This window comes from Drosophila guanche, unplaced genomic scaffold, assembly GCF_900245975.1.
Source record: "Drosophila guanche unplaced genomic scaffold, DGUA_6, whole genome shotgun sequence".
Taxonomy (NCBI): Eukaryota; Metazoa; Arthropoda; class Insecta; order Diptera; family Drosophilidae; genus Drosophila; species Drosophila guanche.
Genome location: NW_022995763.1, coordinates 555,020 through 576,334, shown reverse-complemented (window position 1 = coordinate 576,334; position 21,315 = coordinate 555,020). Strand labels below are relative to the sequence as shown.

General features: G+C 45.9%; 1 protein-coding gene across 3 annotated transcripts; it reads left to right on the top strand.

The window, feature by feature from the left end:
- The first annotated feature begins 500 nt into the window (after positions 1-500).
- LOC117590993 (protein TIS11) lies at positions 501-20,701 on the top strand. Of its 3 annotated transcripts, none has more exons than XM_034284073.1 (4): positions 501-644; positions 2,228-2,575; positions 18,462-18,653; positions 19,647-20,701. In XM_034284073.1, exons 2-4 carry the CDS (start codon positions 2,495-2,497, stop codon positions 20,172-20,174), a joined length of 801 nt encoding a protein of 266 aa, XP_034139964.1. In that variant the 5' UTR covers positions 501-644; positions 2,228-2,494; the 3' UTR covers positions 20,175-20,701. The 3 variants fall into 3 exon arrangements, with proteins under 3 accessions (XP_034139964.1, XP_034139962.1, XP_034139963.1); XM_034284071.1 differs by having other exon boundaries at positions 503-644; positions 18,462-18,784; positions 18,888-20,025; XM_034284072.1 differs by lacking the exons at positions 501-644; positions 2,228-2,575; positions 18,462-18,653 and adding exons at positions 4,277-4,365; positions 18,656-18,784 and having other exon boundaries at positions 18,888-20,025.
- The last annotated feature ends 614 nt before the right edge of the window (positions 20,702-21,315 follow it).

The window sequence follows — 21,315 nt, the reverse complement described above, 5'->3', positions numbered from 1 at the left end:
TAAAAGCAGCTTGGTAAACGGAATTTGGACATTAATGCTGGCTTACAAGCAATAAGCGGTCAAATATCGTAACATTTCACTCCCAGTTTCGTTAAGTTTTATACATGTTTTATATTTACCTTTATCAGCCTCAACCTTATTTTGTAAACAATTAAACAAAGAAAAGGCTTGAAAACCAGCAAATCTTGTGGAGAATCGATTGATGAATCGAACAAAACTATAGTTTTAGTGCTGAGAGTCCGAATTAGCTAATAATATTATTCAGAATCTCAAAATCGAAACAATAGATTCACGATTTGGTATATTCTTAGATTGACAAGGTATGTTTTGGATTTTTTGTGTGTATTTTATCCGCGGTCACACTCTCACCGTTCAGGAGAAAATTTCCCTGATCGTTGCAGGAGAGAATTTCCCTGACCGCTTAGACGCACGAGAGTATTTCCCTGACCGCAGAGACAATTTCCCCGACCGTCAATAAAATAATAAGCGAACCGCCGTGTGCTTTTTCATCCAAAATTTCAAAAACTGTCGTTGCCAACGGACGTGCTTGTGCTTGTCTCTGCTGTTGTTTTGCCGGAAAACGGAAAACCAAGTGCAAAGTAGTGTGCCACCGCCAGGATCTCTTTTCGGCGACCGCAATCAAAGTAATTTTTTATCAAAATCCAACCAACGTGCCTGTGTCTGTGTGTGGTGTCACTTGTTGCATTTTCCACGTTTTTTTTGTTTTGTTTTTGTTACTCTCATTGAAGTGAACGCGGGCCATCTAAACAAAGCAGTGCAAATTCTATTGGTTTTTGTTGCTGTTATTTTTGCATTGTCTGGCTGGAGTGTGGGAGTGCAATATGATGCCCGGATCCGTGGAACAGGCTGATCACAAAAAGGGCCGAGTAAGAATTTTGGTGACGGGAAGAATTGAAAACACAGAATAAGGATGGAAAGCAAGTAGAGAAGGGTGGTAGTAGTAGTAGTAGTAGTGATGGAGAGATGCCTAATCGGACATTGGAAAGGGTCGAATTAATTTATTCATTCTGGCTATAATAATGATCCAATCGGATCCCAATTTGGTGATCATTCAAAATTGTAGATTTGGGAGGTTTTCGCCCTTTTGCGGGGGCGGAAGGGGGCGTGGCTCATTTTTGAAACACACTTGTAGCAGTGTGAGCATACAGAAGTCTCGATGCAAAATTTTGTGGCTCTAGCTTATATGGTCTCTGAGATCCAGGCGCCCAACAAGACGGACGGACGGACAGACAGACATGGATCAATCGACTCCGGCTATTGATGCTGATCAAGAATGTATATACTTTATGGGGTCGGAGACGTTTCCTTCTGTGTGTTGCATACATTCACTTTGTGCACAAATAAAATATACCCTATTTACTCTTCGAGTACCGGGTATAACAAAGTCTCCGACAGGCAGTCGCTATCATGGCAGTCGCAGTCGCAGTCGCAGTCGCAGTTGCCGTTGCCTGCTTGCGCAGCAATAAAATAAAATTTACCAACATACACACACTGAGGACACGGACACGGACACAGACATGTGATACGAGCTAAAACAACCACCACTGGAGATCTCTCACCAACACAAACACACACACACACACACACACACACACCGAGCTGCGAGTCACACTTGCGCTCTGACAGTACGGTACGGTTGACGATGAGTGCTCCGGAGGGGTCGGGTCGGGGACGAGCAGGGAGCTTATCTCTTGCTTGCTTTGAGAACGAAGACGATAAAAGCAAAGCAAACAACACACTCACACACACACACGTGGACACAGGCACAAACACGCGATGGACGGACGGTTGGACAGGAGGGACGGGACCCAATCGGCTGTTGCTGTTTTTGGGAAAAGAATAAAAGGAACAAAGCAAAGGCAAAAGCAAAAGCAAACCCAAATGCAACGAAACGTCAGTTTGCACTGTCTCTGCTTTGAGCCTCTGCTCTTCCTTTTAGCTCCTCGTTCTGATTCTGCCTGTGCTTCTCCTCCTTTTCCGTTTAAGTGCCTTGCACATGTGCGTAAGGACGCACACACACAGAGTATCAATTTGTAAGCCGAGTGAGCAAGCAAGCAGGCGAGCAGACACCACCACACAGACACAAGCACTTTGTGTACCCAAGCCGTTCCCGTTTGCACGTGTAACGGCGCTCCCTCACCTCTCCTCACCGAATTTTGTCATTCCTCTCCTAACCATCGTATCTTCACCTTCTTCCTCTTTTCAGCTGCATTTTTTGTGTTTGTGAAATGTGAAAAAAATAGTTCAAGTGCAAAGCAAATCAAAAACAAATCAAATTTCAAACGAAATCAATCCCCCCCTTCCCTTGCAAAAGTAACAATCAAAAGAAAAGAAAAGAAAAGAAAAGATAATTCTGTCGCCTTGTCGAATCATCAAGTCCGAAAACAGCAAATCAAGTTCAATCAGAAGGCTGGGAAATTAAAGGAAAAATAAACAACAGGAGACGCAGCAGCGCAGGCACCCAACAACAAAAATGTCTGCCACAATAGTGCAGAAATCGACGGCAACAGTCGGCAATTCGCATTACTTTGAATGCGGCGACATATTCCAGACGGTAAGTCATCTACCGAATGTAGTCCCTAGAAGGTTCCATGGAATGGCTAGCACTTATTCTCCTTTCATTGGACTTCCCCTCCACTGTTAGAAATTGAATTTCCGGGAAAAACACAAAACTGTTTTTAATTGTACAAAATGGAAATCAGGTGTTTTGTGTTGCCTAAGTTAAACCTGTAAAATGGACTAACTTCTGTTTCGAAGCCAAGTCCATTTGCAATGAAAAACAACTGCAACTTAAAGTTGATTGTTTTTTTTTTTTTTTGTTCTTAAACGTTTTCTGTGAGTCAAGTGCAAGTGTTTTCCAGGTGATTCAAATTGGAGTACATAGTTCTGCGACTACCAAAAATTGTTGCAAGGAACTACAACTCACATCTCCACAGAGTGATTTCCACTAATACTAATTAAGTTAGTTTGTGTAGCTTTTGTTTTGCACGCTGCCTGGCAGGTGTGGAGCGTGGAGCGGGGAGCGGGGAGGGGGGAACACCGGCGATTATTCTTTTTTGCGCATTTCGTACGTTTCCGTTTCGTTACACGTCCCACTAGTGTGTGAGTGTGCGAGTGTGCGAGTGTGTGTGAGAGTTATTATTCGAAATATTCAGCTGATTCATAATTATTTTGGTTGGCAAACACTCACAATTTTTGATGGCGACATCAAAATGCACAACGACACCCCGACAACAACATTTATTAACTGGAAAACGAACTAAATAAATTGTCTGATAAGAAGCTGCGCCTGTTGGCTGGTTGGCGGGTTGGCGGGAACGGGGCACCTCCTAAAATGATAAGTTCTTTGGGCAGTGGCAAGGAGGAGGGGTGTTAGGTGTGGCGGCCACAACAAGTGCCACAGACTGACTGACAGGCTTTCATTCGAAACGTTTCGATTCGGTTTCGTTTCACGCTCTCTTCACTCAATCGTTGTAATTGTGAAATGAAAGGATTGCCGTTGAGAGGGGGACTGGGAATGCCCTAGCCCTGTAATCTGTGATTACACTGTGCCCTGTGATCCGCTGTAACTGCAACTGAAAGGAGATGGCAACGCAACGCAGCAATTGTCGTCATCAGGCAGGCGGCAGCATCATTAGCAAATGATAATGATCATTTATAATGCATGTAAGTGTGTGCGTGCGGAAAGTTAGTGGCTGCTTGCTGCGACTGAGACGTCAGCAGCAGTCGGACCAGCAGCAGCAGCAGCAGCAGCAGCAGCTGGTTGGTGATCGACAACAAATTCGATTAAGTCAGTTCCGGGTTCGGATTTTCGTGTTTTAGTGATTTTTGGTTTTTATTTTTTTGTGTGTTGCTTTTGCCTTCAAGACTGCTGCTGTGGTCTCCTACTCCTACTCCCTCTCTCTATCTCTTTCCTCTGCCTCCCACTCTTCAGCGCAACGGTTACGTGCAAAGTTTGTCATTGACACGAGATTCGCGGCAGCGTAACGTGGAGGGGGGGGGGGGGGGGGNNGTGGGGAATGAAAAGGAAAAGGGAGTTGGTGAAGCCACCAAGTGAAGCTTAATCATTTTTGCCATATGTACTGCTAAATAGGGTTCAACCATTAGGAATCGTATCAGTCATCGGAACAGTCTACAAAGTAAGCTCTCCCCCATATGATTAAATTCTGAGTGCCGCCTAGGCCTGCGCTACTTCGAAAGTCTTTCCCCCGCCCCGTTTTGTTTTCAAGTTTGTTTTGGTTTCTGTCGGGGGGGAATTTGTGTAAACTAAATGCAGGGCCATCGGGGGTCAAGTAGAACCCATCTACGAGTACACCACCAGCAAAACCAACAACAACAACAGCAACAACAAACACAGCGAATAAGGCCAAGACCCATTTGTCGTGCGGGAAGGGTTGATGTCCGATAAAGTTGCGAAAACTTTTTTGTATTTTCTGTGATTTTTTAACGAACTTTGCCTGCCTTCCTTTCCTATTGTGCTATCGATTACACTAGTCAACACGAGTTGTACTCATGGGACCAAGGCGTTATTTTCTTGCAGTTTCTTGGTTTAAAAGTAAAGCCTCGATTTTGTTGACTAGTGTTAACGGACGGAGCCCGACAGCAGGCAGCCAGCAGTAAGAGCGATCGTAATCGCGACTGCGATTGCTATGGAAAATGAATTTGTTGCTTTTGTTTTTGTCTTTTTGTGTAATCGCCCCGTCATTACGCAGCATTTTTGCTCTCCCTCTCCTTGTTGGCTTCTGTTTTTTCCTGTTGTTGTTTTCTTTTTTGGCAGACCGACCGCAATTGCAGCCAAAAGCAACAACAGTAAATTTGCTGCCGAAAGCGAAAGGGCGCACACACACACAATAGAAACTGCTTCTGCTGCGATCGTTGTTGTTTTGTCGTCGTCGTCTTTTGCATGGTGCAACGCGCACAGGCGACTAAATTGTCAGAAACGAAATAGTTCACTCCAATCCCATTGAAGCTTGCTAACATTCTCATGGTAATTTCATTATCAAAATCCACATAGTGTGTCTCTAACCTGTTTTTTATTTTAAATCCAAGCCTTTCGATTGATAAATATTAGTTAGGAATATCAGTAGAACTCGATCGATCAATAAACAAATATCGTTCCCATGATATCCAATGTGCATATGTAGATCAACTGGAGCATTGTCCTATGTATAAAAAAGCGAAATACGAGAGATGAGAGGAAAAAAAAACAAAATAATTTATAAACATGGCAATGTTTTCTCTAAAAACATAGCTCGCCCCACTTACCGACTTGCGAAAAAATTCCATTGGTTGGGTGGGAATTTTTTAATTCCCATAAATATTGTGGACATCAATACAACTTTTCCCAGGACCATACTTTTTTAGTGGGTAATTCACTCGAGCTATTTATCTGGAGGTAAACAAATTGGACACTGCCACATATTTGTCTATTGTCTCAATTTTCATGATTCGCTGGCCCCGCTTGGGGGATGTAAAAGGAGACTCTTTGGTCATGGCTTTCCCACACATATCGACGTGCGGTCTAAGCATATTTTTGTCGGGTGGATGTTTATGGAGATGTGATCGGATTGGGAGAGGAGAGGAGATGATGGTCGGAATTATCTCTTTTCGCATAACTTTTGTTTACATCGTTATGAAATACACAAATATAGACATGCATTGGGGCCTGTTTTGCTTTTGCCTCCCTTGCCTTTTCCGAAAATGAATAAAAATGCTTAGTTTTGCTTTTAACCGGCAAAATCCTGAAAATGTTGTGCCAAGTGTTCATCGTATTACGTTTCATGGCTCACATGCAGCGTATGCACATCTACTTTACCCTCCACTTGGCTTCTCCTCCTCTCCTGTTCCCCTGGAGAGCGGAGAGTGGAGAGTGGAGAGTGGTGAGCAGAGAAAGGAGGAGAGGCTCCGAATATAATTCCATTTCCTGCCAAGGCGATAACGCTGCCCCCGTCACTGTATGTATGCATGTATGTGTGTGTGTGTGTGTGTGTTTGTACATGTCCCGACACTGCCGCCATTACTTGTGCTGCTGCCTCTGCATCGGTGATCGGTGATCGGTGGTGGTGGAGGTGGTGGTGGACTAGGAGGAGGAGAAAGAGGGGGAGAGTTAGCGAGGCCGCCGCTACCTACCTACAAATGGCCTGCCGCTGCCTGGGTCTTGCTGCGACCGATACCCGTGCAGGAAAAAAAAAACAACAACTCTTCAATCTCCGCTCTCTATGCCTGTTGTGGCAGTCCTACTTCCCCCTACCCCTCTGCAGCTCACCCTCAAGAGGCAAACGTCATTTCATTTCGATTCGATTCGACTCGACTCGACTCGACTCGATTAATATGCAGCGCAGGCCGCGCACTCACCCACACACTGCCACAGGAACAGCCACACGCATGCGCTGGCAGAGGCTGGGGCAAAACCATGAGGACAAAAGAGGATTGGGGGGAGCTTCTGGAGTCGAGTCATTGATACCCTTTCTAACCCCTTGTGCATATGGTTGGTCATTGAATTTACTTAAAGATCTTATGAATTCTTTGGTGTAAGAACCTTAACCCGACTGCATTTTAAGAATCAAGAATACATAGTGTACAAACATTTGTACAATATATACACATTACCCACGTAAAGCCGGACTGAAACCATCCTGAAAACAAAGGGTATCAAGCACCGATTGACTGGCAGTTGATGACCCTACAAGAGGATTGTGAGAAGGAGGAAAAGATAGAGCGGTTTATGATCCAGCCCTGATTGAAATTGTTGTTGAAAATGTTCAGCAAACATCATAGATATGTATGTATGTACATACGTATTATGTATTTATGTACATATAAATGTATTTCCTATAATAAATTGCATTGTAAGCCACCCCATGCTGGACAGACAACTCGCACTTAATTGTTCCTCAATTATTTGTAGCTTTTTGCGTATTTCTCCACAACCCTCGTGTATTTGTTTTTATTTTGTTTTCTATTTTTGCCAAGTTAACAAAAAGATGAATTAAGAAAAAAAATTGTTCATACAATGCAGGCGCTGCGTTTATTAATATTAATATTAACGTCTGTTATCATTCGTTTGTTAAAAAATAATGTACAAGAATATGTACATATGTATGTATTTATGAGATTGTTGTACCGTGTCCCTCTCGCTCTCTTTTCCGCGCCTCGCTCTCGACTTTGTGTGCGATGTACATACACGCATACATTCATACATACATACATACATAGTTGTGTCGTCGTCGTTGGGCTCGCTATCTCCCACACCATAGCCGAATGGCTCCCTCCCCCTTCCCCGATCTGCTACACACCAGCCAAGCCAGTCAAATGGGTACCGTACCTCCCTCGCGCTCCCTCACACCACATCGCAAAGCAAACGACTGCCTCCTCCCGATCGCTATCCCCCTGAGCCCCATCGTACTCTTGTTTAGCTGCTCGGTTTGCGCCTGAGACTGTATGTGAGTGAGAGAGAGAGAGAGAGAGAGAGAGAGTGAGTGGAGCGAGTGATCAGCGAGAAGTCGGAGGCGAAGACGAAGACGATTGCCTGCTGCCTGCTCTGGCACTTCATATTCTATTGTCACTGCTTGCTTGTTGCTGTTGCTGTTGTTGTTGTTGTTGTCGTTGCTGTTGTAATCTTGAAATTGTCTTCCATGTGAGTTTTTGTTGCTGCCTTTGCCTTTTGCTAATGGCCGCTCAATTGAGTGCCAAAGTACAAGCCATCCCCACCCCCCCTCTCAACTGCCATTCCCTAAGTACCAAGTGTAAATGCTCTTGTGTGCGTGTGTGTGTGTGAGCTGTTTGCATTTTGTTGCGGTGGGGTCTCGATCGTTTTGTTTTGTTTTGACAGAGGTGTTGTGTGTTGCGGTGGATGGGAGAAGCAATCGAATTAGAATCCATATTGACTAAACGTTGTACATATGTATACATTTCTGGGAACGCAAAACCTGGAGCCATTATTATTATAATGTACCTGACATTCTCTAGTCATACACAAACAATGTACTGCATCACCCTCTTAATATTTCTCTCCACCACTGGCACTGCCACTGGCATCGGCTCGCTCGTTTTCCTTCCTTTGCTCTCGCCCTTTTTGCTGCACTGCTTTCAAATTGAAACTGTTACTGTTCTCCTCTGGTGTTTCGTCGTCACTTATTAATATTTGTTAATAATTTTATGCTGGCGAGCGAACGCAAACATTTCTTTATTCATGCGGGCTCGCCCTATTCCTTGGCAGGGGCTGCTTCTGCCAATCCCAATCCTCTGCGCAGATCCCCCAGCCCCCCTCAATTCAACAAAAATCCAATCGAATCTATTATATAATCGGCCGCAGTCGGCTATCGGTTTGACGTAGACGCTGGCAGCAGCAGCGAGCAGTAGTAGATTTCCATTCACATTCACTGTCGCTTTTTGATTGTTGGTTTTGCTTTTGCTTTTGCTTTTGGTTTTACTTTTCTGTTCGGGTTTTGCCCCGTTCGACCGCTTGGTCTCTCTAGCCAACTGGTTTTACAGGACAACAAAGATAACAGCAGCAGCGGCAGCGTAGAAGCAACACATGTGAGACAGGGAAAAAGTGCTTCTAAGCAAAAGCAACCCCCAATCCGATATCTTGTAATCGCGTCTCTCCCCCTCCCCCTCCCACTACCATCTCCATCCCGAAAACACATTTGTTGTGGATTTGGTTTGCTGCTCACGATTTCGACAACGAGCCGAACCGAACCCGATCCGCTCCGATCCAAGCCTAGTCGACTCGAGCCAGACCACGTGTTCAACACATTCCCAACATGTTGCTCTCAGGTTCTCTCTCCTTCTTGGCCATTCATTCTCCCTCCTTTGCGAGCTGGACTGGCTGCCCTATGCCTGTCCCTCTCTGGCATTCTGGCTGTTTACCACACCACTTCGTAATCTTGTTCTTTGATACCCTTGCCGAGGATATGATGGTTCTTAGCAATTCAGATGGGGAGGATGAATTTCCGATAATATACAAACATACAATGTACATTCAGATCAGGATCAATGGCGATCAATTGTAGATGTGTGTGAGTGTTGCCAAAGATTTAAAAACTGTTGGCGAAGCTGGATCACTAGATCACATTTATGTGCATATGCATGGCAAGGGTATACGACGGCTTAGACGCCGACTTCATTCACCCTTCGTGTTGTTGTTTCCTGTTCTTTGCTTTATTTTCTTTCTGCTGGTAATCAAACGGTTGCTTCGATGTATTTATTGGCGTTGGAAAACAGGTAGATGGAAAGAGAGATAGGGAGATAGGGAGAAAAAGAAGAAAGGGTAACGCTACAACCTGTGAAGCCAGCTCTGTCAGTCGTTCGAGCAGCGTGGAAAGGAGGGTAACTTTCTGTCTTTATGTTAGGCCTTCCCCCACACTCCTTTTGTCAATGATTTTCCCCCATTGTCAGTTCTCTCTCTCTCTCTCTCTCTCTCTCTACCTATCTGGACATCCTCCACCCCAACATGCGTGAGCGTCATGTATGTTTGTATTCGAGTGTGCATTTCCATTCCCATTCCCTTCGTTTGCTAATTTCCATCGGCTCTACCACTGCCTCTGCCCCTGCTTATCACTGCAGCAGCAGCATAAAAAGAGCTGGAACAGCAGCAAAAGATTATTATTTTTATATGAACTAACTAACCCAATAATAAGTATTCTTATCACATTAAATTACACACAAGAACAAGCACACACACACACAGAGTCATGCCTGCTTGTGCGCGCGCGTGTGTGTCAACAAGGGGTCGCTAGCGATAGAGAGAGAGAGAGAGAGAGAGAGAGAGAGTGGGAGAGAAAGAGCCATGCACTGCACTGCGATTGCTGTGTTTTTCTGTTTTTCTGTTTTTATTTCATTTTATATTTTGTTCGACGTGCTCCGCGGGCACTGGCGAGAGAGTAGGAAAAAAGGCACATACATGTGTGCGATTTATTGATGGGAGAGAGTCAATAATATAGTGGGGAGTCGGATCGCACTGCCATGTGCTCGCACACAAACATGTATGCCCGGGCAGCGCGGTCAGCGGCGACGTCGTGATAAGCGCCACTAACAGCTCTGACTGATAAAGAAAGTGAGTGAAAGATCGAGAGCAAGTGGCTTGACTCCCAAACCATCTGCCTCTCTCTCACTCTCTTTCGGATCGCTGGAATCGCTATGTGAATGGGAAACTGTAGTCCGGGATGGGGTGAGGGCTGTCCCCAAAAGTCAACTACTAACTAGACGGCACCAGAGGCCGATGCGTTTCACCAGCACACACATTCCCCCGATAAGGATTGATGTGTTTTGACACCCCTCGCCGCTGACTGACTGACCGCACTGATAGCAAGCAGACTGACGGTGAGTGTCGGGGGAAGAGTCTAAGCGAATGGACTAGAACAGAGGTTGGGGCAAGGGCAAAGGGTTCAAGCAGATAGTTTGGTCTCCCTCGTCTACGCAAGAAGACTGTCGGACCGATTGCACCAGTGTCTCTCCTTCTCCTTCTGTCTGTAACCTCTACACGACTCTCCTAGGCTGCTCTGTAGGCAAACCTTTCCTATGTATTTACATATGCATCTACCCGTACCCTTTCTAAATTTGTATAATTGCCTTTTTCCTTGACCCTCTCCGATTGTTTCTCCTCCATCGTGGTTGGTTGTCCCCTTTTCGATTCATTTTTGACTTTGTCTGTTTTGCGCTTGGCTCTCTGCTGCTCCTCTTTTGGCTGCTCCCATTCGACAACTCTCAGTTTCGATTACATAACAACTCTCGTGTGTACAAATTGTGGCCATCTCCTATGGCCTTTCCGCCACTCTCTTCCACTCTTCCTCGCGTTGATCCCTTTGTTTGGCTGGTTTACTTTTAAGCAAAACAAAAACGGCAATTGCAACATTTTATTTGGCTTGTCTTTTTGCCTTTTTGCCTTTTTGCTTTTGCTATTGCCTTTGTTTTTTATTGTTGTTGGTTTTGAGTGGTTCGAGGGCAATATGCAAAAAACTGCGCAAACGCAACGTTAAAGCAAAAGTAACAACAACAGTGGCAGAATAGCGGCAGAAGCAGTGGCAGAGGCAGAGGCAGAGGCAGCGACTGCGACATTGCGACAGATAGCGTGTGTGCGAGTGGGACAGGGTGAGGGAGATGAGAAGCATCATCAGAAGAAGAAACAAAAACGAAACGAAACGAAACGAATTATTGTTATTACACATACACGCACACACATCGACGAAGCCCTTCGAATATTCGACTTCGAATCAGGGCTTTGTGTGAGGGGGACTCTGTGTATGTGCTGCTGAATACCCTTTCGTTTTTATTTATGCAGATTTGAATGACTTATTAAAATATTAATTTACTTCAGAGGAACAATGGAAATGTATTGATTATAATTTAAAACTGTATCCGGCTGAGGGTATCAATATATTCGAACACTCGAACAGCGTCCCCCTTTTCCTTGCTTGATTTTTGTGATGTGTTTTATGGCTCTTGTGCTCCGAATTTAGCAAGGCCAAGAGTTGTTGCTGCTCTTGTTGCTATTTGCTTGGGCTAAGGCTTAATGTTGTGAAGTTTTCTTTTATTGTGTTTTATTATTATGTGATTTGGTCTGTGAGTGCGGTGCGCGGAGCCGGTTTCGTAGCCAGCCAAATCGAAAGAGGAAGCCACAAGACAAGGCAAGGCAAGACGAGAGACAAGAGACAAGAGTGGACAGACAGACAGACAGACAGACAGACAGATAGAGAGAGAGAGAGAGAGACAACGGACGATTGGCAATGAAACGAAACGAAACTGGCACGCCAGCGGCGTAGCGTGTTGCGCATGCGTCGTCGGTGGTTTCCCCACCCGTAACCGTACCCCCTCCTCAACCATCACACAGTCAGCGGGCAACACTCTCGCTGTCTATGGGGTTCAGTGTTGTTTCTTCGTCGGTTACCAAATATTGTTACCAACAACAACAACAGCAACAACAGCGGTAGCGGACAACGGACACCAACAACAACGGATGAACAATGAAAACGACACGAAAATGTGAAATGCTCCATTCGACCTAGACCCCAATCGATGGTTGGTTGGATGGATGGATGGGGCCCAAGCGCCAAGCGCCAAGCCCCAAGCCCATGCCCAAGCCCAAGCACTGCCAAGTCGCGTAATGATGATCACGACGACGATGATGATTGGCTTTGTATTTGTGTATTTGTGTATTTGGGTCTTGAGTTTTCAGTTTTGGGTTTGGGTTTGGGCCAGAGCCGTCCCAAATTTAGCCTTTGGCAACATTATGTAAATGCTGCCTTTGGGGGTTTTCCTTTTCTTTCATTTCACATAAGAGAAATAAAACTTTAATAACTCCACAAATAATTAGAGACGAGTTTCGTAGCTGGTGTTTATGGCTTGAATATTTTTGTTTGAATAGCTTTTATTTCGGTTTTTATTTTTCTTAAAGGCTTCTCTACATTTGCGTAAGTGAACGTCCTTAGCACAGCGTAGCGAAATGAAATTCATTTGCGTCGCGAAACTAAAGCTAGGCTTACCCAATTCCGTTGTTCCCCCCGCATTGCGCCTGATTGCTTTGAAATATTCATTGGGCTGCTGCCCCGCTACGCGAGAGCACTAGAGAGGGAGTCGGCCAGCAGGGGAAAGAGGAATCGATCACTCAGCGGAGAGTGTGAGAGTGATGGTGAGGGTAAGGGTGAGGGTGAGGGCGGGAGAGCGCATTGAAAGTGGAGCTGCAGCTGGACTGGAATTGAATGGAAATATGGGAATGAGGAATGGGCATGGGAATGGTGAATGGGGAACGGGGAAGGGGAGTTGGAATGTACACGCTCTCCCACTCCCGTGCACAGCGAAATGAATTGAAATGAAATGCAGTATGTATTGTGTTCGGTCAGCGGTGGGGGGTGGCGGGGTGGGATGGCTGTACCCAGCTAATTTCCAAGTCAAATATTCCTCGGCTTTGCCTTGCGACAATTAAAATCGATTCCGAGGCCTTGTTTTTTTATTTGCTCTCTTTCTCCTTCATTCACTCTCCTTTACCCTCCTTTTCTTTGTGCTGTCTATCCGGCTGGTTGGCTGTCCGGCTGTCTGTCTGTCTGTCTGCCTGTGTTGTCCGCTGATGGGTTGAGTGGAGGGAGGAGTTAGCTCTGATTCGATCTCGATCTCTGCTTGCTAATCAAATTGTTACCCAACAAAACAAAACAAAGCAAAACAAAACAAATACGAATCGAATACGAATTGAAGCAGCAAAACACTGAAATCTCACACTTTGCATAGAAAATTTGAGGCTTACCTTGAACTTTGATTGAACTGAAATCTGGCGGCCACACGAATCTGGAATCCCCCCCCGGCCGGTACACCCCCCAGCAGCAGCAGATAGATTTTGCTTTTCGAGCATCGCCAAATGATCCAACGATCGATCGTCTTAGACAATTTAGCCGGGGGATTAGCAGCAACATCCCTCATGAATATGGATAACGGAATGAAATTGTAAAGTCGTAAATTTAGTTTCCCATATTTATACATAATTATGTACATAGATACATGGGCGATTCGTGTTAATTTCTTATCCATTTCTGGTTCCACCCATGCACAGAAAATTGAATTTTTTCCACAAGTTCTGGCCAGTTTTTCGACATTTGTATGTATATTGAATATCTTTACGCTGAAATACCTGGCATGATGCACGCCAAATGGTTAACCCTCCTTCTCAAAATGTGTGTTATAATTGCATGTGTACTTTGGATATCCATAAATATGCACAAATTGATGTTCATTTATTTGCTTTTGTAACCTCTGCTTCTTCTTCGCTCACTCAAAGATCGAAACGGCACACGCCTCCACCCCCACCCCCACTGCCACTCCCTCTCCCACTCCCGCATCCCATTGGATTCAGCTCCTGCTCCTACTCCTACTCGCTCACCCAATTCTACTCCACCACACACACCCTTATCCACCCCCCCCCCCCCTCCTCCCATGCTGCTGTTCCTCTCTTACCTGTTTTTTGTTTGCAGGTTGTTGTTGTTGTTGTTGTTGTCGCACGGCATTAAAAATAACACTCAATAATAATTTTGTATTCGTTTTCAATTCGCATATTGACGTCGACAGCGGCAGAACAGCAGCAGCGGCAGAGCAAGAGCCAGAGCCAGAGCCAGAGATCTGCTTCGTCTTTTTCTCTCTCTCGCTCTCTCTGCGTGTGTGTGTGTGTGTGTGTCTGGCTGTGTGCCTTTGTATTGGTGTTAGCTCATCGAGGTTATGGATATTGCGTCGTCGTCGTTTGTTATCGTCATCATCATGTAGTTGTTGCTGGGCTTATGCTGATGTTGTTGTTGCTGTTGCTGGTTTTAGCTTTTAAAAAATAAAAACCAGTTCGTCAGCGTAGCAGGCAGGCAGCAGGTCTTCAGCATCTCACAGCCGCAGAGAGCCAGCCTCTTTGTGTGTGTGTGTGTTAACGTGTTTATGAGACACAAACAAGTAAGCGGAAAATAAAACACACACACTCAGGCCACCACCACCAACAACAACAACAACAACAACAACAATTACCACAAAATCTTACCTAACAGCCGGAGCCCCCCCCCCCCAGACTGCCGTCGCTGTCTCAATCCAAAAGCCAGGCCCCAGGTCCCCACAATCAAAAAAAAAAAAGTTGTACAGAAAACACAACAGACATTGTATGTATATTGTTTATGTATACATAAAATATACATACATACATGCACATAAAATGTATGTAAAGACGTTTGTGTATAAAAGATCCAATTCGTATGTTAAATAACTATAAATAAATAAATCTATAGAAACACATACAGATAAAGTTAAAGATGGAGATAGAGATACAGATACAGATACCCCCAATAAATGGTATAACCAAATCTACACCAGCCGTCGACTGTCTTATGGATATGGATTCAATGGTCTTCGAACCGGAACTTCGACTCCAATCACAAAAATTAAAACAAAAACAACACAAAAGCTCGCAAAAGCCCCCAAGGTCTCCCTCGCTCGCTCACTCGCTCGCTTCGTTTTCGCTCTCTCTGAGAGTGTGAGCAGGGAAAACCCTTTTCGTTCCTTTCCCCTAGAAAAGGAAGGTCTCTGGTCTAGGTCTCACTTTCTTCTAGAACTCTCCCTCTCTCTTTAGCTCTTTTGCAAGAAAACCCAAAAGCAGAGGAAAACGAAGGCAAAAACACAGCAAAAGCATGTAAAGGAGATGAAAAATTATAAGAGATGAAAAGAAGAAAGAAACAACAACAGCAACAACAAGAACAAGAACAAGAACAACGGCAAGACAAGAAAAGAGGCCGAGCCATAACCAGAGCCAAAGAAAACGGCAAAGAGCTAGAACAAGAGCAAGCGCCATGACTGGAAGGAAAAGTAAAGTTATTTTCATTTTCAAATGAAAGGGAAATTCTCACCTAGATGAGAGAGGGAGAAGCTTTAAGCAGTGCCAGAGATGGGTAGACGGTTGGAAGGAGAGCGAAAGAGAGATCATACATAATATCACACACACACACACACCATCAAAGCAGCGCAAAAAGCAAAAGCAAAACGAGAGGAAAAAAACAAAACAAAGAATAAAACTAAAGAACGTCTAACCACGAAACATTTGATACCCTTCCTCAGCTTGGGCTCCTCGAAACTGAATCCGAATCAGTAACTGAAGAAAATATTCCACAGATATGCGGCAAGTGTAAGCTTCGAAATATGCTTAAACATCTGACCGGGAGGCAGTGTATCCCAAAGTACGACTCAAATCCCCCACCCGACTCTGATTTAGCATTAGCGGTGCTACCCTCTGCCTCTGCCTCTGCCTCTGCCTCTTTCTCTGTATCTTGCTCTGCTGCCTCCTCTCTGCTCTTGCGCCTGGAGTAGTACCCGCTTCATCCATGCACACTCCTGTCTTAATCTTGTTTTCACACACACACACACACACACACACACTGATACGGAAACCAAAATCCAGTCACAGTAGGGAGCGGAGCGGAGCGGAGAGTGGGAATGAGCAAGCGATTGTGGCGTTCGCCAACTTAAAGTTGTTTTCGAACACGTTTAAGCGTTTCGAGAGACACATCGTACCACAACGAACAGCAGCCCCCCCACACACACAGCACTCCCCCCCGCTGCCACTATGTGCGGTACTTTATGCATGCTAAAGCTTAAGCAGCAGCAGCAGCGACACAACCAGGAGTCAGCGTATCCGCAGTCAACGTCGCAGTCACAGTCGCAGTCGCAGTCGCTGCGATGCCGTAAGCAACAAAGTTGGTCAAAGCAGTCGTAAAAGGTTTGCTAAAACTTGTTGCCCACTGCCTCTGCGCGCCCTCCTCTGTCTGTGCTGGCGATCGGTCTGCGCTTTGCAGAGTTACAGAGCCGAGCAGCAGCGGCACAGCTGTACAGGGTTGCCAGGTGGTTGAGATTAGCGCAAAGCTTGAAGATCTCATCTTCTATTGAGATTTCATTTTTCATTGCAGTTAAAGTACTGATATTCCATCTCCTCACAAAACGTAGTGCAGGAAATTGAAATTAAATTAAATTGGAATTGAATTTAAAATACTAACAATGGAAACTGAAAAACAAATTTAGACACGATTCCGTGTGCTTCGCAGAGATAAGATAGAGAGCCGGAGGCAGTCGGGCAGGCAACAGCAACAACAAAAATAAAATGAATTTTTGTTTTGTTCTTCTGTTATGTTGTGACTGTATTGAACCCATTAACCAGGCACAGGCCAATGAATTAATTTCAAATATAAATTGATTTTGTTGTTCCCCATTGATACTGAATATCAGCCTAAAGGTAACCTCAACTCAATTCATTTATGTTTGTTGATATATCAAAGAATCTTGTAATTGAAATGGAATATTTATTGGAATTTAAATTTGTATGTTTTTGTGTACTAAATATATGTATGTATCATGCAATGCCCCCCATCACCTTGTTATTATTTGTTGAAATGAATGACCAAAGTTGTGTATTCCGGGGCAGAGATAAGGTGTTCCGTTTTGCTCCGTAAGTGGGGTAAGGCAGCTTCAATCTATAATCGCTCGCTCTCGCATGGAATCCATTTTTTCCTGCTTCCACAACATTTGTCCCCACTTCTGTTGTACTGCAGTGGACACTCTGGCAACCCTGTCGTTGCGCATGCGTTCGCTGTTTGCGTTTTGCCTCTCTTTGCGCACTTGTTGAGCAACCGCAGTCAACTGGTTTTCGCTACTCTAGCAGAGCGAGAGAGGGAGAGGTGGGCGCTGCGGCTACTGCTGCTGGGCCCCAAAATGTTGATGGCTGCGCGTCTGCGTGTGCTGCTGCTGCGGCGGCTTTTAGCTCCGGCTTCAACTGTTGCTCGAGGAAGAGTGGGAGGGGAATGGGGATGGGGATGGGGAGTTGGCTTTTCGTGTTGTTGGCTTGAACTTGAGCTCCATACATATGTAATTGGCGCTTGGCTGGGCGGGCAGCTGTTGCTGTTGTAGTTGCTGCTGCTGCTGCTGCTGCTGTGAGAGTAGTTTTGGCCACGCTTGGAGTGGCATGGCATGGCATGGCATGGCATGGCATGGCATGGAGTGGGTTGCCGTGTGCTGCCTTTAAGCCAGCCTCTCTCTCTCTCTCTCTGTGTGTGTGTGTTAACTGGTTGCATAACATGTTACAGCATCGCACGAAACGAAAACGAACCACGGCGACGGGCGGGCAGACAGACAGACAGACAGACAGACAGGCGGACAGACGGCGTTCCCCAAAAAGAAATAAAACCGAAACTGATGACGACACGAACAGAAAGAGGGCGCATAGCGGATAGGTGGGGAAGTGGGGAGTGGCGGAAGAGATGGGAAAGGAAGATTTGGAAAGGAAGTGTTTTTGCTTTGGAGAGGATATCAGAGAGAAAGATCAAATATCTGTCAGGATCCTTGATCTATGTGAAATGTAACCACTGCTGTGGAAAAACTTGTCAATATTTTCGATTGTGACTTTCGGAATCAACTCCGAGAGCCTGTGGCTTCCTTTGAGCACAACTGCAAGTAAGTGTGAAAGATTCTTCATTGCTCGAATGCCCGCAGCAGCAGCCGCAGCGCCCCTCCCCGTTGTAATAGAAAGACCCCGCGAGAGAGGGGAGAGTGTATTGGTGTGTGTCTGTGTGTGTGTGGTTGGTTAATGTCTGGAAAATTATAAGCATTTGTGACTTTTGCAATATCCACACACTGCAAGTGCTACTGCTACGCCTCAGTCGCTGTCGCAGTCGCAGTCGCTGCTTACCAAAATAACGCTGCCGCCGCTGCTGCTGCCGCTAGTAGACCAATTGCCTCTGTGTGTGTGTGTGTGTGTGCGCTGGTGGTTTTTTGCTTATAGGTCAAGTTAAAAGTAAAAGTATCCAACACCATTTGAGCCGTGTCTTGGCCGCTCTCTCGCCCTCTCTTTGCCTCTTTTTTTGCGAAACATTCGCGTTACGTATCCCTGCCCGAAAAGCAGCAATGGAAATTGATTTCAACGTTTGTATCTCTCCCATTCGCAGGTGGCCAGCGATCATCACCAGCCGCAACAGCACCAGCAACAGCAACAGACAGCGGAGCAGCTCATCCTGGACATCAACATGGAGCAGTCCTCCCAGTCACAGCAGCAGCATCGCCTGCACGGTGCCCTCACACGCACCATCTCACAGCCAGCGCAGCAGCGCCACCCACTGCAGCAGCAGCAGCAGCAGCAGATCCAACAGCAGCCACAGGGTGTTGCCTCTTTGGTGCCCATCATTGAGAATCTTGGGAACATGAATCTGCACCGCAAGCTCGAGCGCACACAGTCTGAGCCGCTGCCCCAGCAGCCCATGAACATATCTCGGTGAGTGTTGGCCCTCCCCCAAATGCAGATCCTCCCTCCATTCGGTGCTCGACTTACTTATGACTCATTTGCTGTGCCTTTTGCTTGTTTTTGTTGGCTGCAGCTACAAGACGGAGCTCTGCCGCCCGTTCGAGGAGGCCGGCGAGTGCAAGTACGGGGAGAAGTGCCAGTTCGCACACGGCTTCCACGAGCTGCGCAACCTGCAGCGCCACCCAAAGTACAAGACGGAGTACTGCCGCACCTTCCACAGCGTCGGCTTCTGCCCCTATGGGCCACGCTGCCACTTTGTGCACAACGCGGACGAGGCCCGTGCCCAGCAGCAGGCGGCAGCCCAGGCTGCCAAGTCGGGACAGCAGCAGCAGCAGCAGTCGTCGTCGGGACAGCAGCAAGCACAGGGACAACAGCAGCAGCAGCAGCAGCAGCAGGGCTTCCAGAAGCCATCACAGCTCGGCAGCCAGACGAGCATCAGTCAGAGCATCAACATCAGCCAGAGTACGTTCTTTATGCCGCTGAGCCCACCGTTGAGCATGAGCACCGGCTCGGACCGGGAGTCGCCCACCGGCTCATTGTCGCTCAGCCCCACCAACTCGCTGACGAGCTTCCCCTTTCACGATGCCATGCCGCCGCAGCACGGCGGCTACCACTACATGCCCGTGGGCTCCTCGGGCGGCAAGCACGGCACTGGCAGCGGCAGTTCCGCCTCATCCACGTCCTCGTCCTCGTCCTCGGGCCTCGGACTGGGTCTGGGCATGGGCATGGGCATGGGCATGCCCATGGGTCCGGCCACACCGCCAGAGAGCCCCAATGTGCCCATCTCGCCGGTGCACACGCCACCACCGTACGAGCCCAGCACCCCGAGCACCAGCAGCAGCAGCAGCAGCAGCAGCAGCAGCAGCAGCAGCAGCATGAGCAGCGGAATGGGAATGGGAATGGGAATGGGAGGAGGACAGGCCAAGCAGCTGCTGCAGAAGAGCATGAGCACGCCGATGCAGCAGGAGGAGATGCCGCGTCTGCCCGTCTTCAATCGACTGAGCTCCGCCGTGGAGGACTACCAGAAGAAGCTGCTGTCCAGTCTGCTGCCCTAAGCACACAGCAGCAGCCCAGCATTCAGCGTTCACCCTCATCCAACAATGTCCCGCATCCCGCATTCCGCATTCCTCATCCCTCCCATCATCTAATCAGCCCAATAACAACAGCAACCTTGACAAAATCTCAACAACGACTACTCCGAACCATTGTAGACTTGATCCCCCTGGCTGTCCACCCTTACCCCAATCCAAATCCAAATCCAACAACAACGATGATCTGGACCAACGAACAGCTACAGGAGAAGGAGCAACGGGATGTTGCTCCACACAGAAAAACAAAGACAATTGAAATGAAATTTTGATCTTGCAAGCATACAAAAAGAATTTGTATGCAGATGTTCGGTCTTGCATTTATAGGACCAGACGACCCATTAGAAGCCAGGCAATCGACCGGATTGCTATTGTTTAATATTTATGCAAACATTTGACTAGTTATTAGATGCGATCGATCATGTATCCAAATATGTGCATGTACACACACACACACACACACACACACACTATATATTGCGATGTATTTGATATATGTGTAACGTTGGAGCGTAACGTTGTCTTCCAATCCGAGGGCCCGACTGGCGGGCTCTTTAATTTATTTTCCTTGCTGCTGAACGATTTAGTGGCAGCAAACGTTGTGTACATATGCGATATGAGTTGATATTTCTTGATAAACTTTATATAAATTATATAAAATTACTTACAATTACGAGACTACACGATAATGATAATGATAACGATGACGATGACGCCAAAGCCACTCCACTGGCAGTCGCTGTTATCGATGATATACCTCTTGCAGTCCACTGCAATGCAACAAAACAAACAAACAAAAAGCAACTAAAAAAGACCCAACCCCCAAACACACACACACACACACACACAAAATTATAGCAGAAAAGACGAAACAGACAAGCAAGAACAAGAACAAGAACAAGAACAAAGCAGAACAGATTTAGTTATCGATTGTAGAACGAAAGCCTATCGATCACTCGATACACGCTCCAATTTGGTTCTTGTTTATGATATCGTTTCGATTCGCTAATTGTTTTGAAATGAAAGGAAATGCTGATTCTTTAGACACACATAATTTATTTTCACATAAATATACATACCAGATATTTTATATGCGATTAATGTTAATAATTTATGAAACCAACCTGCTCACACATACAACAGAACACACACACACACACACACACACACACATACATATTTTGACCATTGATAATTTAATGTTTTTTTATATGGTATATATTCAAAAGGAATCATTTTGTTTATTATATATTTTGTATTTAACTTAATTTATTTTACACTTTTTTCTTGATTTCTTATTTTGGGTGCAGTTATATAATTATAATTGTTAGTTTTACGCAAGGGAACAGAACAGAACAGAAGAGAAGAGCAGACCCTATTTATACGAGAGCTCTCCTATAGAATCAGTGCCCC